General features: G+C 31.2%; 1 protein-coding gene across 1 annotated transcript; it reads left to right on the top strand.

Annotated features, from left to right (window-relative positions):
- The first annotated feature begins 19,443 nt into the window (after positions 1-19,443).
- Positions 19,444-24,144, top strand: LOC100778578 (cyclin-D1-1). Its single transcript, XM_003531985.5, has 6 exons — positions 19,444-19,980; positions 20,246-20,332; positions 21,578-21,676; positions 22,119-22,320; positions 22,455-22,585; positions 22,834-24,144. Exons 1-6 carry the CDS (start codon positions 19,663-19,665, stop codon positions 23,077-23,079), a joined length of 1,083 nt encoding a protein of 360 aa, XP_003532033.1. The 5' UTR covers positions 19,444-19,662; the 3' UTR covers positions 23,080-24,144.
- Positions 24,145-24,966: the final 822 nt, after the last annotated feature.

The following is a 24,966-nucleotide window of genomic DNA, read 5'->3' as shown; positions in this document are numbered from 1 at the left end:
GGAGGAGTCTATGGAAGCTTCTAGGGCACGAAGGAGGTTGGAGTACACAAAGAAACTAAAGGTGTACGAAAGAATGGAATTCTGAGCGTCAAAATAATTAAGAAGGTGCACAAATTTTAAAGACGATTTTCCAATAAAATCATTTTTGAATACTTAATTTGTAAGACAGTTTTTATAAAATCATCATCATAGAACTTTTATTATTTACAAAATTCTCATCGCATGACATTCTAAGACGGTTCTACATAACCATATTAGAATGTGTGTCGTAAAAAATAACTTTTTTAGTAGTGGACGTTAATTGTGTAAGGAGGTCATGTGAAAGAGAAGAGATGAAATTATATCAATATGGAAGAAGGGAGAGGGAGGACTTCAATATGTTCATTGACACTTTGGAGTTGGAGGATATACCAATTGTTTGAAGAAAATTTACTTGGTTTGGACCAAGTGGAACGACAAAAAATAGAATAGATAGAGTTTTAGTGTCTAAAGATTGACTCAACATATGACACGGTAGGACTCAATATATTTTAGACCGTAATATATCTGACCATTGTCCTTTCTTCTTGAAGGATACAACCATTGATTGGAGACTAAGCCCTTTAGGGTCCTTGATTGTTGGTTTCAAGAGAAGAGCTTCATCAAAAAGGTGGAGGAGGAGTGGAGGAAAATGGAGGTGACTGGTTAGGGGCCTATGTGTTAATTTTTTTAAAGGAATAAAAAGAAAGATGAAGTATTGGAATGAGAACGTCTTTGGAGATCTAGAAAGAAGGACGAAAAATATTGTCAAAGATTTGGATGAGCTAGACTTAAAGGAGGAGGGTGAAGAGCTAAATGAAGAGGAAGTAATTCAAAAAAACCTTATAAGTGAGGAATTTTGGCGGGTGGCTACCTACAATAAATCTTTATGTAGGCCAAAATCGTGATGTAGATGGTTGAAGGAGGGAGATCAAAACTCAAAATGTTTCCACTCCTTGGTGAAATAGAGGCAAAGAAGGAATATTATGCTAAGGGGGATAAACATAGAAGGAAGGTGTGGAAGGAAAATCCTTTTGTGTTGAAAGGTGAAGTGAAGCATTTTTTTTAGCAAAATTTTAGTGAAAGTGGTGGGAGGAGGCCTTTGTTGGATGGGGCATCGTTTAATAAAATCAAGGAGGATGTTCATATGCTCCTTTTAGTGAGAATGAGATCTGAGAGTGTGATATAGCTACAAAAGCCCATGCCCGAATGGAATAAACTTTAACTTCTTGAAGTCTTGTAGGGACTTTATTAAGGAGGATGTGGTGAGATTTATTTTTGAATGCCATTCCCTTTGGGTTCTTCTAAGAGGAATTAATGTCTCATTCATTCTCTTGTGCAAAAAATGGAAGACCCTCAACACCTTGGGGGAGTTTAGGCCAATATCGTTGGTGTGGGGTGTATGTACAAAATATTGGCAAAATTACTTGCAAATAGGCTTCAAAAAGTATTGCCCAATGTTATTGATGATAGACAAGATGCCTTCTTAGAGAATAGAGATACCTTCTTCATAGCACTTTGGTGGCAAGTAAAGTAATAGAAGAAGCAAAGAAGATAAAAAAGAAATTAATATATTATATTGGTTATGATTTATTTAAAAAGAAAAAACTATTTAACTTTTACCAATTTGACAACTTAACAAACACTAAATAAGAAATTGACAACTTTAGTTTTGAAATGCTCCAATAAATATTCTTTCTTCTTAGCTTCATTATTTGTGTATTCTTGAATTCATGTGTTTAAATTTGTTGCATGTTAACTTTGGGGACGCAAACCAGATTTTAGGATGCACTAGAGATCTACCAAAAATTGTTTGACACAACATTCTTCCTTTCTTACTTTTCAAAAATATAAAAATATTGTTTTTCAAAATTTAGTATTATTATCGTAAAAATAATTTGGTAAGTAGTTTAATTTATTATGTTATAGAAGGATTTTATAACATAATTAATATTTTCCCCCCAAAACTTCATTAATTAGAGATGCACAAATACCAAATTTTATTATATATTTATGAAAATTTTCTATGCCATGTGAAATTGATTATTGAAATGTGTAATTTTATTACTTTTTTTTTTCTTTAAAAAAATATCTAATTTATCTTGAAGAGAGATCAAGTTACTTCAAAAATAATTCTTTAAGAGTTACTTCTCATTTTCACCATTTATTTTCTTAAAATCTAATGATTGTAATAAATTATTAATCTTAAATATTAGATTTCAAGAACATTAATGGTTAGGATGAAGAGTAATTATTTTAAAATTACTCCTTAGGTAAATTTATATATATATATATATATATATATATATATATATATATATATATATATATATATATATATATATATATATATTAAAACTTAGTAGTCTTCCTAGTTTACAACAACTTTTTCTGTGATTACACATGAGATGTGAATAATTGTTTTTAATGGAAGGCATCGAAGTTAGATACCAAAAAGTTTACAACTCATACATACTTCAATGAATTATTAAATTGTATTGAACAAATGCAATGAGCTTCAAAGATTGCCTCATTAGAGATGCACTTTATAAATCTATTATAACAAAAGTTTACTATAAAGTTTATAATGTTTTATATTTATGTTTGTAATGTTTTATAAATTTTTTTGGATAATATTTTAATTAAAAATAGATGACATATACACCGATAATATAAACATTTTTCACACTATTATCTAATTACAAACATTGTGTATGATAAATATAACTTATATAATAACAACCTTAAACGTGTACTAATACTATTGATATTTTATGATAACTTAGTCGTAAAAAAGTTGTACACTGAAAGCATATACTTATTAAAGTCTTTAATTAATTTACTACTACTAGTATTAGAGCATGTGCAATGCACGAACAAACTGATTTATTATAGAATATCATGAACTGTAACTTTTATACGATTGTATTTTAATATTTTATTGTTGCGGTTTTTCAAAGACTAATAATGCTGGTTCAAAAACATGTTATTTCAATATATTTGCATTGCATCTATATAAAATAACTTTTATGGTTATAAACTTTTTGTGTTTACAAACCGAAGGTACTGCTAAAAGGACTGAGGCGGATTGATTTATTGATATTGCACATCTTGCTGAGTTTCCAATGCAACTTGTTCAAAGTACATTGGTGTCAACCATCAACAAATATTGTCTACAACTTGTTGTTTCAACCACTATCCAAATATTCATTGCATAATGATCTTTTCTTTGTTATCAATCAACAATAGACAACCTCAAACAAAACATAACAACTCTCCCTATATAATTCCACTTCTTCAGCAGGTACAAACTACTAAATTGCCATAAAATTTTCTCAAAGATTTCAGTGGCAAATGCATTTCTGATTGACTAAGGAAACTATCAACATCCATACCGGACCAAGTGTCTTCCCTTTCATGTTAGACCTTCCATGTTTTCAGGTTGGGTATGTATTTGTCTTCCAAATATACTCCACATAAACAATTTATCGATTTAAGATATATAAAACTAAAAATGTCATAAATTTTACTTGGAATATTTAGTTGTGTTCTCTTTTGGTAGAAAATATCATTTGCTAACAATTTCCAAGTGGCAGTCTATACAACATCTGGAATATTTAGTTGCGTTCTCTGTTTTCTGCAAACCAAACAATCAGAATTGTTACCATGACTGGAATGACAATATTGTTTCCATCTGATTTGTTCTCATATTTATCAAATCAAATTTTATTTAGGTGATTGCCAATGGAGAGAAAGTATATCTCCAATGTTAGATTAAGTTTTTTAACATGTGATGTTATAAACTACAAAATGAAACACAAGTCATTAACAAAATACGGAAAAACAAAAATCAAAATGTACCTCCAGCCATTACCATGAAAGAGTTGCCTTGTTTTGGGTGAGGTGAGCTCAAAGACCAAATACATGTGCTATATATAGGCATTCTACCATCAAGAATGCATTTAGTAGTCATTACCACACATTAGTAGTCATTATCACTCATATTACCACCCATTAGTAGCCATTCAATATTTGGCTTCTCAATTCCAAAACCAGCGGAACACTTTATTTTCCAAAAATGTACAGACCAAATTATTTCATTCTCCCACTTGGTCCAAACGTTTTGACTCATTGATTAAAATAAGTCAATGCTCAATCTTCTTAAGAAATGAATATACGAATCATAGTGATAGTTTCTCTTATAACGAGTAATATCATCTATGTATTACAATATGCTCAATTTCCCAAGTAGTATACTCAAAGTGGTAATAAAACTTAATGAATAAACCCAATGCTTATTCTTGGTCCAAAACATAATTTTTCTCAAATAAATCAACGTGTTCCTGAATATGAAAAAATATCAGAATATAAAAGTTTCAACTCTAACCTGTATGTATACAATCATAAAGTGGAACCAAGTCCCATTCTTTCTACATGATCCTTGAATTTAAATGGTGGTATGCCCTTAGTCAAAGGATCAACGATAATCAACTCAGTGCTTATATACTCAATGACCACTTTCTTGTATTTTACTCTTTCTCTAATGGCTTAGTACTTAATATCAATGTGCTTCGAATTCCACTTTTGTTATTCTTAGCCATAAAGACGACAGTTGAGTTATCACCGAAAATTCTCAAAGGCCTTGAAATAGTATCAACTATCTTCAGTCCAAAAATGAAACTCTTAAGTCATACACCATGTGATGTAGCCTCAAAACAAGAGACAAACCTAGCTTCCATGGTAGAAGTAGCCGTCAAAGTCTGCTTAACACTCCTCCACGAAATAGCTCCTCCAGCCATCATGAAAATGTACCTAGATGTTGATTTGCGAGAATCAACATAGCCAACAAAGTCTGAATCTGAATAACCAATCACATCTAGATTGTCTGTATGTCTATACATAAGCATGTAATCTTTGGTCCCCTGAAGGTACCTCATCACTTTCTTTGCAGCTCTCCAATGGTCAATACCTAGATTACTCTGATATCTTCCTAACATTCCAACTGCAAAAATAATGTCAAGTCTTGTGCACACTTGAGCATACATGAGGCTTCCAACAACTGAAGCACAAGAAATGCTTTTCATCTGTTCCCTCTCAAAATCATTCTTTAGGCATTGATTCAAATTAAACCTATCACCCTTCACAATGGGAGCAACACTTGGTGAACAATTTTTCATCCGAAATCTCTCTAAAATTTTGTTAATATAGGTTTCCTGTGATAGACCTAAAATACCTCGAGGTCTATCTCTATGAATCTTAATGCCGATGACATAAGATGCATCACCTATATCCTTCATGTCAAAATTCTTAGAGAGAAATTGTTTCACCTCATGTAGCAAACCCCGATCATTGGACGCAAGTAAAATATCATCTACATATAAAACAAGAAAACATATTTTACTACCACTGACCTTGTGGTATATGCATTGATCCATGGGGTTTTCATCAAAACCAAATGAAGAAATTATCCCATGAAACTTAAGGTACCACTAACGGGAGGCTTGTTTTAAACCATATATAGATTTATTAAGCTTGCAAACCAAATGTTCACCACTACTAGAGGAGAAGCCTTTAGGTTGTTTCATATAAACCTCCTCCTCTAAATAACCATTAAGAAAGACTGTTTTCACATCCATTTGTTGCAACTCAAGGTCAAAATAAGCAACTAATGCCAAGATAATACAAAGAGAATCTTTCATAGATACAGGAGAAAAAGTCTTTGTGTAGTCGATTCCTTCTTTTTGAGTAAATCCCTTTGCAACGAGTCTTGCCTGGTATCTCTCAATGTTGGCTAATGAATCCCTTTTGGTCTTAAAAACCCATTTACAGCCAAGGGCCTTTGCCCTATTAGGAAACTCGACAAGGTTCCAAACTCCGTTACTCTGCATGGACTTCACCTCATCCTTCATGGCATCATACCATAAATTTGACTCTTTACAACTCATGGCTTGATCAAAAGTTTTGGGATCATTTTCAGCTCTAATATTATAGTTAGATTCTTGCAAATATACAATATAACCACTAGGAATAGCTGATTTTCTTACTCTAGTAGACCTCTTTAATGCTACATCAACATTTTTTTGGGGATCATGTTGTTCAGCTAGTTGTTCATCATTTTCAGGAATTTGATGATTAACTTAATCTATTGGATTATCAACAACAGGTTGTGGAATGCCAGTCATGTGTTGTTCATTATCCCTTTGAACTTGAGGGCTATGAATTACAACTAATCTTTCACTTGATGTGGAAGATTGAGACTATATAATCAATTTCAGAACCTAAGTCTGTCAATTGATCACTCCAACTGATCAAGTCATTTTCAAGAAACTTGGCATTTCTTGATTCCACAATCCTAGTAATATCATATGGACGGTAAAACCTATATAACCTTTAGACCTTTCGGCATATCCAATGAAATACCCACTATTAGTCCCCGGGTCAAGTTTCTTCTCTTGTGGGTTATATATTCTCACCTCAAACGGATAACCCCAAATGAACATATGTTTCAAACTTGGTTTCCAACCTTTATACAACTCAAAGGTGTCTTTGGGACAACCTTGGTTGGAACACGATTTAATATATACACTGCCATCTTTAGTGCTTTAGCCCACAAGGATTTAGGAAGATTTGAGTTGCTATGCATACTCCATACCATGTCCAATAATGTTTGGTTCCTTCTTTCTGCCACATCATTCTGATTTGGAGAACCATACATAGTGTACTAGGCAACAATCCCATGTTCTTGAAGAAACTTTGCAAAAGGACCAAGTGCTTGTCCATTCTCAGTATATCTGCCATAATATTCTCCACCTCTATCTGATCTCACTATTTTTATTTGCTTGCCACATTGATTCTCAACTTCAGCCTTAAAGATTTTGAAGGCATCCAATGCTTTATTTTTGTAATGAAGCAAATAAACATTCATATATCATGAATAATCATCTATAAAGGTGATAAAATATTTCTGACCACGTGCATCTATATCTGGACAAAAAATATCAGTATGAATTATTTCTAATATGCTTGACCTTCTATTAGCACCTTTCTTAGACATGTTGGTCTGTTTATCCTTAATGCAGCTCACACAAGTCTTAAAGTCAGCAAAATCTAGAGTATTAAGTACCTCATCTTTCACTAACCTTTTAATCCTCTCAATGGAGATACGTCCTAATCTCTGATGCCATAACATAGAAAATTCTCATTAACATTACACCTTTTAATACCAATTTGAACATGCATTGAACTATAAATGGATGCAGAAGGGTGTTCAAAATGAAGTGCACCAGGAAGGACTCAGACATATCAACCTCCAATTTCTTAAGTTAAGCTGAAATATCTCACATTTACATTATGTACTCACACACACCTTTCACATTGGTGAGCCAGAGAGAGGAGAACTTCATGACCAGGATGCTTGCTAAAGCCTTATCTAAAGTGATGAACTAGTCATTAATTGCCTTAAGCAAGTCTCAGACATTTTCATGTTGGTCGACAGAACCACGTATCCTAGTTGAGATTTTGGCCTTAATGAACATCACGCTGAGTCGATTAGATCGTTCCCACCGCCCATATAGCGCAACAGCAGCTGAGCTACTTTCATCAGTGATTGTAGGTAGTTCGCCTTTCCTTATAGCATAGTCTATGTCCATCCACTCCAATAGTAGAAGAATTTTCTCTGTCCATATCTTATATTTATCTCCTTTGAGTTCGGGAACATCATATTGAATATCAGAAAAACTAACAGTTTGAGAATATGTAAAATCCAAAGGCTTATGCCAAAATTTGAGGCATATTAATCTTAAATGTATGTTTTACCAATGTAAACATACCAGAAAATTGAATCTTGTGACATAAAAATTGCCTGTGGGCTAAAATTTTAATTCAATAAGAAATAATTAAACTTTATGATAGAATAATCAAATTACATACTCAAATTCATGCTTTACGGGTCCAACATGAAAATAAATTAATTTTCTATCGCAAATATTTACTTTATGATAAAATTGAAAAATTATACATACCTCATGATCCTTATTGGTAAACCATGAAAAATAATATGTCATTTTATCCCAATTAATTATACAAATATAATAAAAATTCTTGTGGGATAAAATTCATTATATAAAGTACAATTAATCACAATATGATGTCTAATTCCTTATATGATCTTTAAACAACTTAATATATAATTTTAATCAAATTATAAATGTCGTGGCTAATCCATAATTAATTAAAATTATAAAGATCATTTAGACATAAAACTTAATCATATGAGAATAAATCATATGATGCATTTCAAGATCATGATATAATAACATAATGAATAAAATTCTCATATATAATTTTATAATTGAAACATAATATTATGCATTTGATTTCATATATATATACATATGCATAGAATAAATTTTTCCAAAATATATTCATGCATAAAATAAATCAAAATTGCATAAATTGTAAAGGTAAACAAAATAAAGATATAATATATGAAAAACAAATATATATAAAAAAACCTTCAACAATCCAGTGGCTTGCGCATATTCCAGTATCAAACAAATATATGGAGTATTTTATTTTCCAAAAATGTACAGACCAAATTATTACATCCAAGTCAAAGAAAAATGTTCTTCAAAAAGATGGTTTGCCAGTGATGACCTTAACTCCCTTGAAGAACTAATTGGAAGGTTAAGCGGGCTGAAAGAGAATGTGGGATTTGCAAACCTCACTGAAGCCAATTGACGAAAGGTCTCCCTAGGAACAAAGGATGTTTGCAATTTATTGTTCAAAATAATGAATATAGGTTGTCCTTGGAACTTTTAGTTTTATAAATTAGTGCCATAATACTTGTATTAGGACTGTGCAGCATTATAAATTGTACAAAATTTCATACTGCCAATTAGTTAGTATTTTTTTCAGTATATGTGTAGGTATTATCATGTATATGGCTATGTATACCAATGCTTTTGTCTTTGAAAAGAAAATATGTATTACTGTCATCATTTTGGTAACACATTCTGAAAGAGAAAGGTAGAATATATATATTTCTAAGAATATACTAAAAGGATTTTTACTGAAATTTTTCTTGCTCTATTATTTCCTTTTCTTAGTATTTATAATGATTCCTACTTAAGGACTAAGATTGCCAAACATGGCCAACAACAAAAAGGCAATAAAAGGATTGAAAAAATATTTTAAGTTTGTTGTATGTTTGCTAACAAAGCAAGGAATATTCCCTTGGCCGGGATTAGATATAATTATCGACATAAGGTTTTTTTCTGCATCATATTGGACATGCTACCCATTTGGCCTCTGCTGCTATCACATTCAGTCTTTCATAGAAAATGCAAACAGTTGAGCATTTATAATAATTATCAATATAAAACAGTATTTGCTCACAAAAGATGCTAATAATAGATAACACAAAAGTTGACAACTAACTTAGAAGTTGTCTAAACATCTACATCCAAACCATCAAAATCTAACCACAACTAAAACTGTTTTCTATTACAGATAGGGAATAAATATCATATCCTTGCTTGCATTGAGCATGAATTCACAATTCCTCCTTCCCCATAGATACATTGATAGTCTTGGATCATCATTATCAACAACTCCTATATTTTTTTTATTCAATTACTGATTAACTCTTGCAAGCTCTGGATCTTGTTTGAAGAACCTACCATGAAATTTATGGTCACCCACATAAACAAACATTATCTCCCTTTCATTGTAAATTTCATTTAGCCTTTTAAATTTAGGCCAACCTTTGTAGATGAGAATTGAATCTTTGTTATATTCAAGCACTTTAACCTTTGATACCTTCCCTTGCTTATCAATCAACTCCTAGTCTGTAGAAACTTCATTCTTAAATGTTTTCCAAAACTTTGGACAAACAAAGAGAGAGTTCTGTTTCATTGACATTGGAAAGTATGTTCAAAAATCGATGTATCAAAAATGTCATTTATGTAGTAATGTATTTTGTATAGGTTTTTGAACAATGTAGATAATTTTTGAAAAACAAAAATAACAATTACAGAAACAACTCAATAGACTATTCACATTCATGATAAACATTTGAATAGTTAAATTATAACCAAGCGATAATGTAGAGTATCTTGTTTCATATGTGCCATAACCAAATATTATATATTTCATTGTACTAATTTTTATCTTAATATGTTTAAAGGATTATGTAGAATGATGGTTTAATATTGAAGACATGTAGGAAAAATGACTCTGTTTTTGGCTTAATCTGTATTGTTTCTATTTTATCGTCAAGACATGCAATATAATGGACTCAATCAAAAGCAATACAATATGTTATATTAAGACAAATACATAAGCAATATAATCTGTTAAACAAACTTGAATTTTTTACTTCATCAATACTTTGCTTTTGGCTTTATTATTATTTAATAAACAATACATTCAACATAATATACTCATAATTTCATACTCTTACGCCGTTAGAATTTAAAGGATGTAAGATAATCGAATATACCATTGATTGATTACATTTGAACAATACAAAAATGGTAATGATTATAGTCTGTTTTTGGTTGACATAGTATTTTACAGTGAAAAACAACTTATTGAAACCACCAAAAACGGTAATGTATTACATTTTGAGGAAGGAAACATACCTGAAGGAAGAAATTGAATATCGTGAACCCACCAATCATCGTGTCTCTCAGAAAGTCGTCATTTCCTGGAGCATCAACCATGACGTTCTTGTTGTTCTTCATTGGTCTTCTTCCTACGCGTCGTTTCGGTGTGCTTCTAAGAATATGCTTCGTATTCTCACTATGTTGCACATCTTGAAATGTTTTCAGACTTTTGAAGTGTTTGGTTGTTCAACTACGTTTTAGGCCGAAATACATTAGTGAGACAGATCCGTTTGAGCCATTTTCTAGTTGCTCCACCAAATTATTTGATACACCCGACTCTAATACACCAAATACCGAAAATGACCTTACAGATAGATTGACAATCCGTTTTGGCCCTAAATTGTGTATTATGGATTTTGCTAAAAATTATTTATATTGGTTAACATATTTTCTTCTTACACCCAACATATCATTGTATACACACTGCAGTCAAAGGCAAAAACCAAAAATACACTTACAGATTGCAGATACCGATTAGCAATCCCTTTTGGCACACCATGGTGTAGTCTTGGGTTTTGGTAAAAATTATTTATCTTGGATAAGATATTTTCTTCCTGCACCCATCATATGATTTTATGCCCCTAGCAGTGAGAGTGAAACATCAAAAATACACTTACAAATTGGCTATATAAATTTGTTGTTCGTTTTGGGGGCAAAATTGTGTAGTAATCGACTTTTGTAATAATTAATTATGTTGGTTAAGAGATTTTCTCCATGCACCCACTCATACGATTTTATAAAACCAACAATGACACGAAAAAAATGAAAATACTTTTAAGTATTGCCAATACGCATTATCAAGTCGTGTGAGGTATACATATTGAAATACCCTTATATGATTTTTAGTTAAATTTTATATATTTTGAAGAAATCATTGTAAATCAATAAAATTTATTATAATGATTTTTAAATTTCGTGTACAGTGTTTGAAAAATTTGTTTATAGCAAATGTAAGTTATTTGAAAATATTGATCAATAAAATGAAACTTTACAAAATCATTTTGAAATTATCTAGATAATAGATATAAAAATAACCACTAGATTTCATGCATATAATTTATAATATATAATAAAATATATTATACCAATATAATAAGTGTTTCCTTCATTGGTTTTTACCAACCATAATATTTACTTCTCCTAATACTACACATGTTCATATGTAACCACATGCTGTCACAAATAGGTACTTAAATAATAATAAAAACCTACTATATGTACTTAAAATACAAATGTCAGCTCATCCCTTTCCTTGAATCCTGCATACCTACAAAATTGTTTCTACAAAAATTTTGGGTTCCAACTCTACTTTCTTCGCAGCCTCTTATTCATCTATTTTGATGAAACTAACGTGAAAATATAAGTCACCTAGATATCTAAAATACACATCCTTATCCTCCATCAACTCATTGTTGACTTTAACCTGACACCATCCATTTTGGAGGATCAGGGTGTCTCTCTTAGTCTTTACAACATTTACCTCTTGTACATTCCTATAATTATCAATTAACTTCCAGACATCTGAAAGTTCTTCCTTAAATTTCAGCCAGAACATCATTGGAATTTGGAAAAAGTTCTATTCTTTATAATTTATAACCTTTTTAACCAACTATCATCATATTCAAAAAGATTAAACAACAAGAAAAAAATACTTAATAGTGAATCCGAACAATAAATGTCAAAAACTCCTCATTATATTCTCCTATCCTTCTTCAGAGGAGTATGATGATGAAGCATTACATGAATGAACCCTAAAATTACAAATCATATAATGATGAAGCAGATATGGATTCATGAGAAAAAATACATCATCTATGAAATCAATGGTCGAAAATGTTGCTTTCGATGTTCGTCTGAGTATGTCGTCAACGTGCTTCAAAAGATGCATGATGAACTTGTGGTTGTTGTCGTGGTCCCCTACTGAATGCTTCGTGGTCCTCTGCTGCTCTTTCGTGGTCCTATGCATGCATGAGTCTGAGAATATAAGATAGATTGTACAAAGAATGATGATCCATCTATATTCAATTTTCCTTTATAAAGGGTCAACACATTTTTTTGTATCTTTTAAATTAATTTAATAAACTTATTTTAGTTATATTTTTTGTTGATTATAGATAATGGATAAATTAATCAGAACTTTTATACAATAACTCCAAAATATAACAACTGAATATTTAAATTATTCAAACTATATTTTTTTAGTTTGATAGAAAATAATAATAATAAGTCTAAATATCACACTAAAAAATACAATATTAAATTAACACATGCTAATATTGAAGGATAGAGATTGTATTACAAAATATATTAATTTTTCAATCAATTTATAAGTAGGGGTGTATAAGTAATTGATTCTTTGACAATCAAATTCCAAAAGTACATCAGTATAACCATGAACAATATCCTTAAGTCCATACCTTCTCAAAAGTAGACATGTCAATCCTTTGTATGGCTAAAATAATGCAGCAAAATTGATCATTGGGGATAAGAAATGTAGATTGGTCAATGAAGACGAGAACTCAAGTGTTTCTGTCAATAATAATCAGACTACACACAATGCATGAAGATACATTCATCTCTACAAAAAAAAAGTATAACCTATTATATGTATTGTCTATAGGTTTTCAAAAACTTTTTTTCTTTTGGTTGCAAGATCAAACTATTGTTGTTACTACAGACTTGAATGAAGCCAAATTACTAAAGGTCTCCCTAGAAACAGAAGATGTTAGCATGTGATTGTTCAAAATACTCAAAATAGGCTGTACTTGGAACTTTTTGTTCTGCAAATTAGTGACATAATACTTGTATTAGGACATGTGCAGTATTATTAATGGTACATAATTTCATACTATTAATCAGTTAGTATTTTTGTACTATGTATGTAGGTATTATTATGTATATGGTTGTGTATACCAATAGTTTTGTCTTTGAATAAAAAATATGTATTACTACCAACATTTTGTCATCAATTTCTCATAGAGAAAGGTACAAAATTCTACTACTAAGAACATACTAAAAGGATTTTTGCTGAAAATTTCCTTGCTTGTTATTTCCTTTTGATGATAGTTATAATGAGTCCTACTTAAGATTCCAACTTAAGGATAAAGATTGTCAATCACGACCATAACTATTCTGGCCATAATTATTAGGGATGTGTAATTCCTTCATTTTCTTTTGACTAACAAATGCAACAAATTTTTATGAAGTTCTACAAAAAAAGAATCCAATAAGCATATAATTGCATGTCTGTCCAACTTAGTTACACATGTAACAATAATAATCAGACTACACATAATGCATGAAGATACATTCATCTCTACAAAAAGAATGTATAACCTATTATATGTATTGACTATAGGTTTTCAAAAACTTCTTTTCTTTTGGTTGCAGGATCAACCTATTACTATTACTATAGACCCGAGTGAAGCCAAATTACTAAAGGTCTCCCTAGAAACAGAGGATGTTAGCATGTGATTGTTCAAAATACTGAAAATAGGTTGTACTTGGAACTTTTTGTTTTGCAAATTAGTGGCATGATACTTGTATTAGGACATGTGTAGTATTATTAATTGTATAGAATTTCATACTGTCAATCAGTTAATATTTTTGATACTATGTATGTAGGTATTATCATGTATATGGCTGTGTATACCAATAGTTGTCTTTGAATAAAAAATATGTATTACTATCAACATTTTGTCCTCATATTTTCATAGAGAAAGGTACAAAATTCTACTGCTAACAACATATTAAAAGATTTTTATTGAAAATTTCCTTGCTTTGTATTGACTACAAGTTTTCAAAAACTTCTTTGTATACAACAAATTTTGGTTAAGGTTCAAACTTTTCTATCTTCATCCAAAATCAACATCTTCAACCCATCCTTTGATTTCACTCTAGATACTGCCACATATAGTTGACCATGAGTTAATAATGGCCTTGGAAGATACAATCCAACCTTAGATAATGATTGTCCTTGACTTTTTGTTTATAGTCATTGCAAAACACAAAGATAGAGGGAATTGTCGATGTTGGAATTTGAATAGGAAGTCATGATCAGAGGGTACCAAATCCATTTTTACAATAAAATTTGTATCACCATAATTTTTGTCAGTTAATACTGTAATTGTGATGACATTTTGGCCTAAATGTTTGACTTGTAGTCGTATGTCATTACATAATCCATTGGTCTGATCCAAGTTTCTTAATAACATTACAGGAACTCCAACTTTCAGTCGTAACTTATGATTTGGAATTCCTGAATACTTGATCTCATTTAGAAATTCTGGTGTAAACCAATCACCTTGTATTTGATAATCTTCATCAGAATGGCAAGGAGAGTATGAACTTAAATACTGTTTTTCATCCCCTGAAATTAAAGACAACATAAATTCATTTGCTTCTTCAACAATTTCTAATGTTGGAGTGAGGATTGCTCTGACTTCAAAAAAATTTGAAACATTCAAATTTTCCAATATGTTTGAATACACAAAATCAACCAATGAAGGCAGTGGTTTATCATTGTCTAAAACCAAAAGATTAGTTGGTATTTCAATGTCACCTTTGTCATCTGAATCCATGTCACCATTACCAATTTGAAGAATTCAATCAGCAAATTTCTTGATCTCATTAGCTATTTGATTTGTCTTGGCAGTGGTCAATCTCTTGTTTTTTTGTCAATCTCAACACTTTGTAATGATTTCATAAATCTAATAAGTTAATTGTTGCATTAAGGATATCTTATTTTGATCCCATTCTAACAACTGGTAGAATCTGTCTAAAATCACCTCCTAAAATGAAAACTTTTCCATAAACGATTTGTATTTGTTTTCTTCACATTTACAACACATCAAATCCCGCAAAGTGCGGTCCAAAACCTTAAAACAATATCTATTCATCATTGGTGCTTCATCCCAAATAATTAATTTAGTTTCAATAAGAAGCTTTGCATGAAGACTACCTTGAGCTATGTTGCATGTTAATTCCTCAGTCATTAACAATGGAATTGAAAAAGTGGAATGATCTATCCTTCCACCATGGAGAAGAAAACTGGAAATACCACTAGATGCAACATTCAAAACAATCTTCTTTTGTGCTCTAATAGCAGCTGACAGTGTATTCCAAAGGAAAGTCTTCCTAGTTCCACCATAGCCATAAAGGAAGAAAAACTAGCCATGATCAGAAAACATTGCTTCAATGATCTGATTGTAGACATCTAACTGCTCCTTTGTCAACAACTTCAATAGAGCATGGAGCTTAGTTAACTCATTTGTGTCATAATTGAATTGTTCTACAATGAATTTGTTTTCATAAAAATCAAAGTTAGAACTATCTGGACATGACAGAAAAGTACAATCTTTTAAAGATCTTCCATTTGAATTGAGTAGCTTCTCAATTTCTATAAGATAAAGCTCCTTCAATTCACTATCTTCAATGTAAAGACTTGCAACAAATAAAAATACTTTACAAATAGTATATGCTGCAAACATAAGAATTTTCTAATATATCATATATAATGCAGAACGACACATTTTAATTTTCTTTTGGAAAAACACTTAATTTGATCTATTTACCTACAAACTTTTGTTTATAACAATATGGCTTATCTACATATCTATGTACTATATTGAGTTCAAACAATAAAGTCTACATTAAAACTCCATATAAGCAATTTATAGATATAAGATATATAAAACTAAAAATGACATGAACTTTACTTGGAATATTTAATTGTCTTTTCTTTTGGTAGACAATCCTATTAGCTAACAATTTCCAAGTGATAATCCATACCACATCTGACTTTGTCACTGTATTCATGAATAACATTGTAACAAAATGTCACATCAATTGGTTTCCACAACCTATCTCGACACCTCCTTTAATTGCATCAATATACTTTCTATCATCCAAACTACTATTATATTTGACCAAACTTTTTTTTATAGTTAATTAAAATATGATAATTTATTTGAATGTAGGTACTTACAAGGACAGAGGCAGGATCAATTTGTTTTTATAATTATACATTTTAAAATATTGATTACATTAGCAATATATTAAATTGTTAATTAAAAAATTATATTTATACATAAGACAAGTGAGATGAGAACAATTCACTCTAAGAGTAATTTTAAAAGAGTAACTCTTCATTTTAACCATTGATTTTTTTAAAAATTTAATGTTTAAAATTAATTACTTATTATTACCATTAGAAAAATAAATAATAATAAAAAAAAATAACTCTTAAGGTAACTTGATATCAATCAAAATGGACCTATGCCAGTAATTAAAAGAAACTCATTTTAAAAAATAATTTGTAAATGTGACCCACCAAATCATTAATTAACCTGCATGCATGGATGAGATGAGATTGGTGTATAGGTATTTGCGGAGCCTATCTAACAATAAATGAGACTTAAAGAATTTTGTTTTTTTAAAAAAATCTTTAAATATATTGAATCTTCATACTAACATATATACCTATTTTTTTTTCATTAATATATGAGATTCTTTTTATTTTATAAATATAATAATATTTTTTTATGAACCTAAAACTAACCCTGCATGCCTTCATAATTCATAATAACAACTCATGACAGAAGAATTATGGGTCCATACACCCAACGTACATATATTGAGGTATAGGAATAATACTGATCGAATCTAGGAAGGTACAGCCTAGAGCCTGATAATGGTCCATCAACAAGTTACATCCATGTCTAAGAATAATACTGTGTGACGTATAGCAAGAAAAATAAAATATAAGACTTTTCAACCATTTTTGTTTTAAAATTATCTAGTTTGTCATTATTTGCAACCCAATTTCTGAAGGTAATTACAAGAAATATTAATAGATGATCATGATTAGATTTACAGAAGTTACAAATTTAAGAAAGTCAATTGCTTCCATTAAAAGTACAGTAAAATATATTAATGTATATGAATATTCAGTTGAACATATCTGAATGGTCCTTATCTCACCGGCTTATTAAATCATTCTATTCTTTCTAAGTAAAAAGAGAACATAATTGATCATATCATGAAATATTGTCACCAAATCGTTGTAACTGTGTGAAAATTAATGTCAATTTCTTAAGCGACAAGACATGAAATCTGTTTGGAGCAAAGTAGTTAGGGAGAACTAGCAGCTGAGAAAACTTGGCGCTTTATGGGTTGTTATTGGCATTTGGTACATAGGAAATGGCAATGCAAAGGACAAACAAATACGATCTATAAATGCTAAGATGGCACATACCTTAGGGAAAAGGCAGAACGCGCACCGGGTCACTTACAATTGACATTTTTAAGACAAGAAATTAATAATGCTGAGACCCCAATGTTTTACCATTCAACAATTTGGTTCACTAGCAAGACATTTATCAATACTCAGGGTCACCAAACCAACTATAAATTGACTTGAATTACATTTAATTAGAGAACATTATTATTTTTTTTGGTGAAATTAAAGAACATAACATTATGGTACCCTAGTAATTCATGTTTTAAAAAAATTCAATTCCTGCTTACAATTCTTAAGATTGAACATATGCATTATCAATCTAAATAGCCCAACCAATTTCTAAGGATCATTATTTGAGAGCCGAGGAAAGCAATAAAAAAAATATTTTTACAAAATGAATCTTAAACATAAAAAATTAAATAAAATCTTAAATATCATTCTTTAATGATGTATCAAATTATGGCTTTAGACATTCTCAGTTCAAATCCAAGAATATAAAACATGGTCTGATATTATATAAAATATAATTTTTAATTTTTCTATTTATTTACATCTAATCAAAATAATTAAAAATCATGATTTATTTTAAGACACAAGTAATTTTTTACTTAACATTAATGCATTCCTAAACTTACACAATGTGCCACTACTTGCTAGTACGTGGAGTTCTTTGTATCAAATGTTAGAAATAGAAAGTTAATTGAAAAATATAAACTTAGACTATAAAGATAATGTTTCATTTTTATAGATCACATATATTTCTTTATGGAAAACAATAGTGCTCAGTCTTTTCAGTTATAATATATATATATATATATATATATATATATATATATATATATATATATATATATATATATATATATCACTTGGTTGTCGTAGATAGTCATCTAATATTCATCATCGAATGTAATTTAATTATTATTGATTGTTGATTTGAGTAGAAGAATATATTTTGCAAATACCTACAAATTTTTTACAAGGTTGAAGTAGCATTGGAGCACCTATTCACTTTAGAAAACTAGGTATATGAGATTGATTTAATGATTTAAAAAAATAATATGAATAGATTATGAATTTCAATTTTTCCTATTAAAAAATGAACAAACTAATAATTAATATTTATTAATAAAAAAATCTCAATTCATTGAAACACACCCACGTCAATCCGCTTCAAGAGTTTCATCCTATAAGTCAACTCACTCCATCTCATACACATCAACAATTTTTTTTTTTTTGCTGAATTAAAAAAAACCTATACACTTTAAGTAATTATTACAAAAATCAACCATCTTAGTATAACAATTTATTATTAAATGACCATGTAAAAAATTATTAATACTATCATTATATTTTAATTAAATTCTTGATAGAAATAAAATTAAAAAAGAATTAAAGCTACTCCCGTTCTCAACTTTTTTTTTAAAATATAAATTAAAACATTGCTGGCCAAAATGAAAAACTCCTAGCGTAGATATTTGAGGCAAAAAAAGTTTAACTAGAGTATTTACATTAGTAGTATTAATCAATTATTGTTAGAGAAAAACACACAGAAGAACGCATATTTATAGTCAAACAAACAGATGCAGAGCCTTGAAACCAAGACAACAACTTCTCCCACTCATTCATCAACAACCACACACACTCTCTCTCCCCTCTCTGCACCAAAACCACTTCTCCGGCGACATCTCCGGTCAGGTTCCGGCAACCTCATCGGCGAATCGGCATGCCAACACAATGAATGCGGAACCTCCGCTGCCGCCGGCGCTCCTCATGTCGGTTTCCTGCCTCTCCGACTACGACCTCCTCTGTGGCGAGGACACCTCCGGAGTCCTCTCCGGAGAGTCGCCGGAGTGCTCCTCATCCGACATCGGCTCCTCACCACTTCCGCCGTCACCTCCGCCGTCGCCGACGATGACGGAGGATTGTTATTCCATCGCGAGCTTCATCGAGCACGAGCGCAACTTCGTCCCCGGATTCGAGTACCTGTCGAGGTTCCAATCTCGCTCCCTCGACGCCAACGCCAGAGAAGAATCCGTTGCATGGATTCTCAAGGTAAATAAATAAATAACTAAACAAACTGGTTAAAAAATAAAAATAAAAAATATTTTATTAGAAAAGTAAAATAATATTGTTTATGACTTTTTTTTTTCATTCTTCTATCCGCTCGCGGAACTGCTCTACACTAAAATGCACCGCTAACTGTAACCGTCTCTTCTCCTTAACGGCCTTATAGTATCTTCTGGATCTGCGTCGTATGGAGTTCACTGCGGGTTGACGGCGTTAGTTTTTTTTTTTTTTTTTTTTACTGATTTCGCAGGTACACGCGTATTATGGCTTTCAGCCTTTGACGGCGTACCTCGCCGTCAACTATATGGATCGGTTTTTGGATTCTAGCCAGTTGCCGGTGAGCTCTCATTTCTCGGCAGCTTTAAAAGGATGTGTTATTTCCGAAAGTTGAAAAACTCATAAGAGTCATTATCATTATTATTGACAGAATAAAATGTTAATGTTACTATTTAATCACAAACTGTGATATAAATTTATTAATTTCTATAATAAGTATTTAAAAATTATATGGATAGCTTCTGATTGATCGATCATTTGAAAACATTACATACGTATAAAAAAATAAAGAATTATTATTAATTGTGTGTAGAAAATTAATTTCTCTGCGGTAATTATGTTTGACTTTTCAGACTTGAATATTAATTAAATGCTTACGGCAATAAATTCTCATGCTTTATTTTGTTTTCTTGATGGAAGATATATTTTTATACTTAAAATTTAGGAAAATGACGGTCTCATAAGTAGTACGTAGTACTTTTCTAATAGTACAGTATTATTTTTCATCATATTTCATATTTTCTCTTATATTTTCGAATAAAAGGTTATATAAATTTTTTGTATAATATAATTTTCAGAAAGGTGCGAACGTGAGTGTCGGGAAAATGGATAATAATTTAAGTTGGGTAGGTAGGTGATGCGAATTTATTTAATGTTAGATTAACGTTAATAGTGGTACATTTATTTATATTGGAGTTGGGATGACATGCATTAAAAAAAATACTACTATATAATATAAATATATAGAGAGAGTATATTTATGTATAAAATATCTTTGCTATCATCTACTTTTTCTGTCGTCGGTTACGTGCAGATATTATAAGTTATAGTAATTATTATGTCAAGAAAATTCTAAGTGTTTCGGATCGCTTTATGCTGAATCTAAAAAGGAGTTACTATTCCAATAACCTCTCAATTATTGATTAAGCAACGCATTTATTTTATTATGTACGACAAAACCTTATGCCATGTTTTTCTTTAAATATTGAATTTTTTGAAAAAGTTAATACAGGTATTATATGAGTTATTTATTCGTACCAGAATTGAGTTAATTTTTGCTTTGAGAAATAAAACAACGTGTAAATATAAACAATGCGTATTCGGCAATATATATACTGTTGTGCAGTACTATATACAGTGGATAGTGACAGCTTGCAGAAGATTCTAGTACTTTTATCTGCAGGTGCATGTCACGTGAGGGATACATGCTGGCACTTGTGCCAGAAAGTTTGAAAAGTATTATTACCACTACTAATTGAGATATTGGAAGCAATTATTGTGGTGATGATTATAATAATGTCCACAGGAAACAAATGGGTGGCCTCTGCAACTTCTATCTGTTGCATGCTTGTCTTTGGCAGCAAAAATGGAGGAACCTCTTGTTCCATCTCTCTTGGACCTTCAGGTATAAAACTATAATGTGTTGACCTAACTTTTGCACTAGAATCAATAAAATGAACTTTAACATACGCTCCTTGCTTTTGCAGTAGAATCATTGTAATGAAAAATGATCTCAAACATACGCTCCTTTGTAATGAAATTTTTTTGGCATTTGGGTTTGCTTTTACACAAGAATCAATAAAATGAACCCAAACATACGCTCCCTTTTGCAGTAGAATCATGGGTTTACACAGGCACTATTGAATTATGGTGCTAGATAATAATAGTATGATATTATCTTCTGTTTATAGTACATTAACTTTGGTGGTGGGATTTAGACTTGTCCCAATAAAAACTAATCATTATATTGTTATTAATGATTAAAAGTTAAAGCTTCCATGTTGGATTGGCATTTTAGTTCATATACAATACTACGTAGTAATTCACAATGTATTTATAAACTGCAGATAGAAGGTGCCAAGTACATATTTGAACCGAGAACAATTCGTAGGATGGAGCTACTTGTTCTGGGTGTCTTGGATTGGAGGCTAAGATCAGTAACCCCACTTTGCTTCCTCGTTTTCTTTGCGTGCAAAGCAGATTCAACTGGAACTTTTACCCGGTTCCTCATTTCCCGGGCTACAGAAATCATCGTATCTAATATCCAAGGTATCCATCCATTTTTATGATAATTTATTGAGTAAAGTTAAAAGTTTAAGAAACATTGGATATAGTAATTAATGAAAGTTTGTATTTTGAGTACTAAGATTAATGAGTTTCCTATTTGATTACTTTGTCCACAGAGGCTAGCTTTCTTGCTTACAGGCCATCATGCATTGCTGCTGCAGCCATACTCACTGCAGCTAATGAAATTCCTAATTGGTCTGTGGTTAAGCCCGAGCAAGCTGAGTCCTGGTGTCAGGGAATAAGAAAAGTAAGCATATATAGTATATATGCCTCATTTCCCGGGCTACAGAAATCATCGTATCTAATATCCAAGGTATCCATCCATTTTTATGATAATTTATTGAGTAAAGTCATAATGCGATTACGTAGTGTTAAAATACCTGGAAGTAGGGACCGCAATTTAAAACCATGATAATACGTTAAATTATGATGCGTTGGTTTTTGTATATGTTAAATGGATCGGATTGCCAAAGCACCTATATCTGATTATTGCAGGAAAAAGTAATAGGGTGCTACCAGTTGATGCAAGAACTTGTGATTAACAATAACCAAAGGAAACTCCCTACTAAAGTGTTGCCGCAGCTGCGAGTAACAACTCGGACCCGAATGAGGTCAAGTACTGTCTCATCATTCTCATCAACATCATCATCATCCTCTTCAACCTCCTTCTCCTTGTCTTGTAAGAGGAGGAAATTAAATAATCGTTTGTGGGTAGATGATGAGAAAGGAAACTCCGAGTAAAGAAAAAAAGGAACAATAATAATAAAAGAGCAAGGGAAGAAAAAAAAAAAAGAGAAAGAGAGAGAGGAAATAAGGTGGGCCAAGTCGTCTAGAAACCTCAACATTTTTTAGAGGGATTTTGCTATTAAAATTTGACTTGAGTGACGGTGTAGATTATAATAGTATTAGCATATATATCTCTATCGTATGTACTACGAGAGTTTGATGGGTTTGGAGTAATTTTTATTTTTATGTTGGTGACTCATTAATATTGAGTTGGCATAATTCCTCTAGGAGGGGAGAGGGATTTTGCAACATGTTACTGTGGGAGAGTAAATGAGAGAAGAAAAAGAAGGGAAACACTGAAACAGTGGTAGAAGAATTTAATGTGATTTGTTCTTTGTAACCTGTGAGTGTGGAAGAAAACAAGTGAGTTGCGGGCTGGAATTCAAAGTTTGCATTAATTATAGGTGAAGGAGACCAAAGATGGTGGAGCAACGCTGTAGAGATTGGGAAGAAAAAAACAGTAGAGAGCAGGTATAAAAAAAACTTTGGTGATTATTGAAAGTTGAAACTTAGAAGTTTGAAGTGTTAATGCCATGGGGGATTCATAAGTCAAGAAAAGCTTCATTTCTTGGCCAGCATCACTGCTTCTTCAACATCCACGTTACTACTTTGATGGGATACCCTCAACAGTATAAAGAACAATTGAAGGACAATAAGTTGAAGTTTGGCTACAAATAGTAGACTTTTTTTTTTGGCACGTGCGCAGTCGGTTCTGGTGCGTGCCAATTAAGTGTGTACGTGTGATTTTTCTTTTTTCTTTGCGGGAGCTGTTTATATATTTTTTTTTCCTTTTTTGGCCATGAGCTAGTTTTGGCCTAACTATACAGGACTCCAATGGCTGGTGTCCGCGCGTGTGATGGAAACACGTGTATATATAGGTTTAATTTAAACCTTGAATTTTTTTATTTGTTTTCAAGAGAGAGGAGAACCCTCTTCACATAGGGGTAAAAATGGTCTTTGGGGCCTTTTCCTGTGTGCTGTGTATTGGATTGATTAATAATGACAACTATTAATTTCATAGATTTCTTTCATTTAATTTACATTTATCTTTCCATCACTCGTTAAGAAATCTAATTTAATTGATAAAATAAGAATACATGAATTATTATAAATTTTCTAATATTAATAAATTTATTTTGTAATGAATCATGTTCACGGGCACTCTGACCCCCAAAGTAATTTAAACACGATTCATAAAACTTATATACAATATAATACAACCATATGCATCTAAATGTACAATTTGAATTATTTACACCCCATTTGTCTAAAGAACTTACCGTCCAGGCAAAAATGGGTTGAATGAATACTATTGGGTATTGCTATGTCATGCCACATGACTCTCATTTAAGATGCTTTGTAGGTTTGCCATTTGTTCTTATTACTGAATGAAAAGAAACTTATAAGATCCTCTCTGGAATCTAGTGAGGCAAAAATCTGAAACCGGTGGACTCGTTGGCCCCGCTAGCTATTAAGATGGCCAATCACTCACTGATTATGACTCCTCAATTAGTCAGTGCTTGCTCGTGGCCGTCTACAGACTATCACCAGTAGTAGCCCCATTTCCTATTTCATGAAAAATCAGACATACTTTGCATTACATATCCCATGTATTCATTCACTATTACATATAACGTATTTGGTTTCATGTCTCATACGTGATTTTAAGAAGCTAAAATAGTTCTAGTTTCTATTTTTACATTTTAAACGTAATTTCTTGCTTCTTTACAACTTTCCAAACATGCTATCTTCATGGGTAGATCATTTACCATATGATACCTAAACATGATGTGTGTATGGAAACACAATAATGGATTGACTATGTTAAAAAAACCATGGTAG

The sequence above is a fragment of the Glycine max genome, chromosome 8 (genome assembly GCF_000004515.6).
Source record: "Glycine max cultivar Williams 82 chromosome 8, Glycine_max_v4.0, whole genome shotgun sequence".
NCBI classification, from domain to species: Eukaryota; Viridiplantae; Streptophyta; class Magnoliopsida; order Fabales; family Fabaceae; genus Glycine; species Glycine max.
Note: the sequence above shows the minus strand (reverse complement) of the source record. Positions and strands in the feature narration are given on the sequence as shown.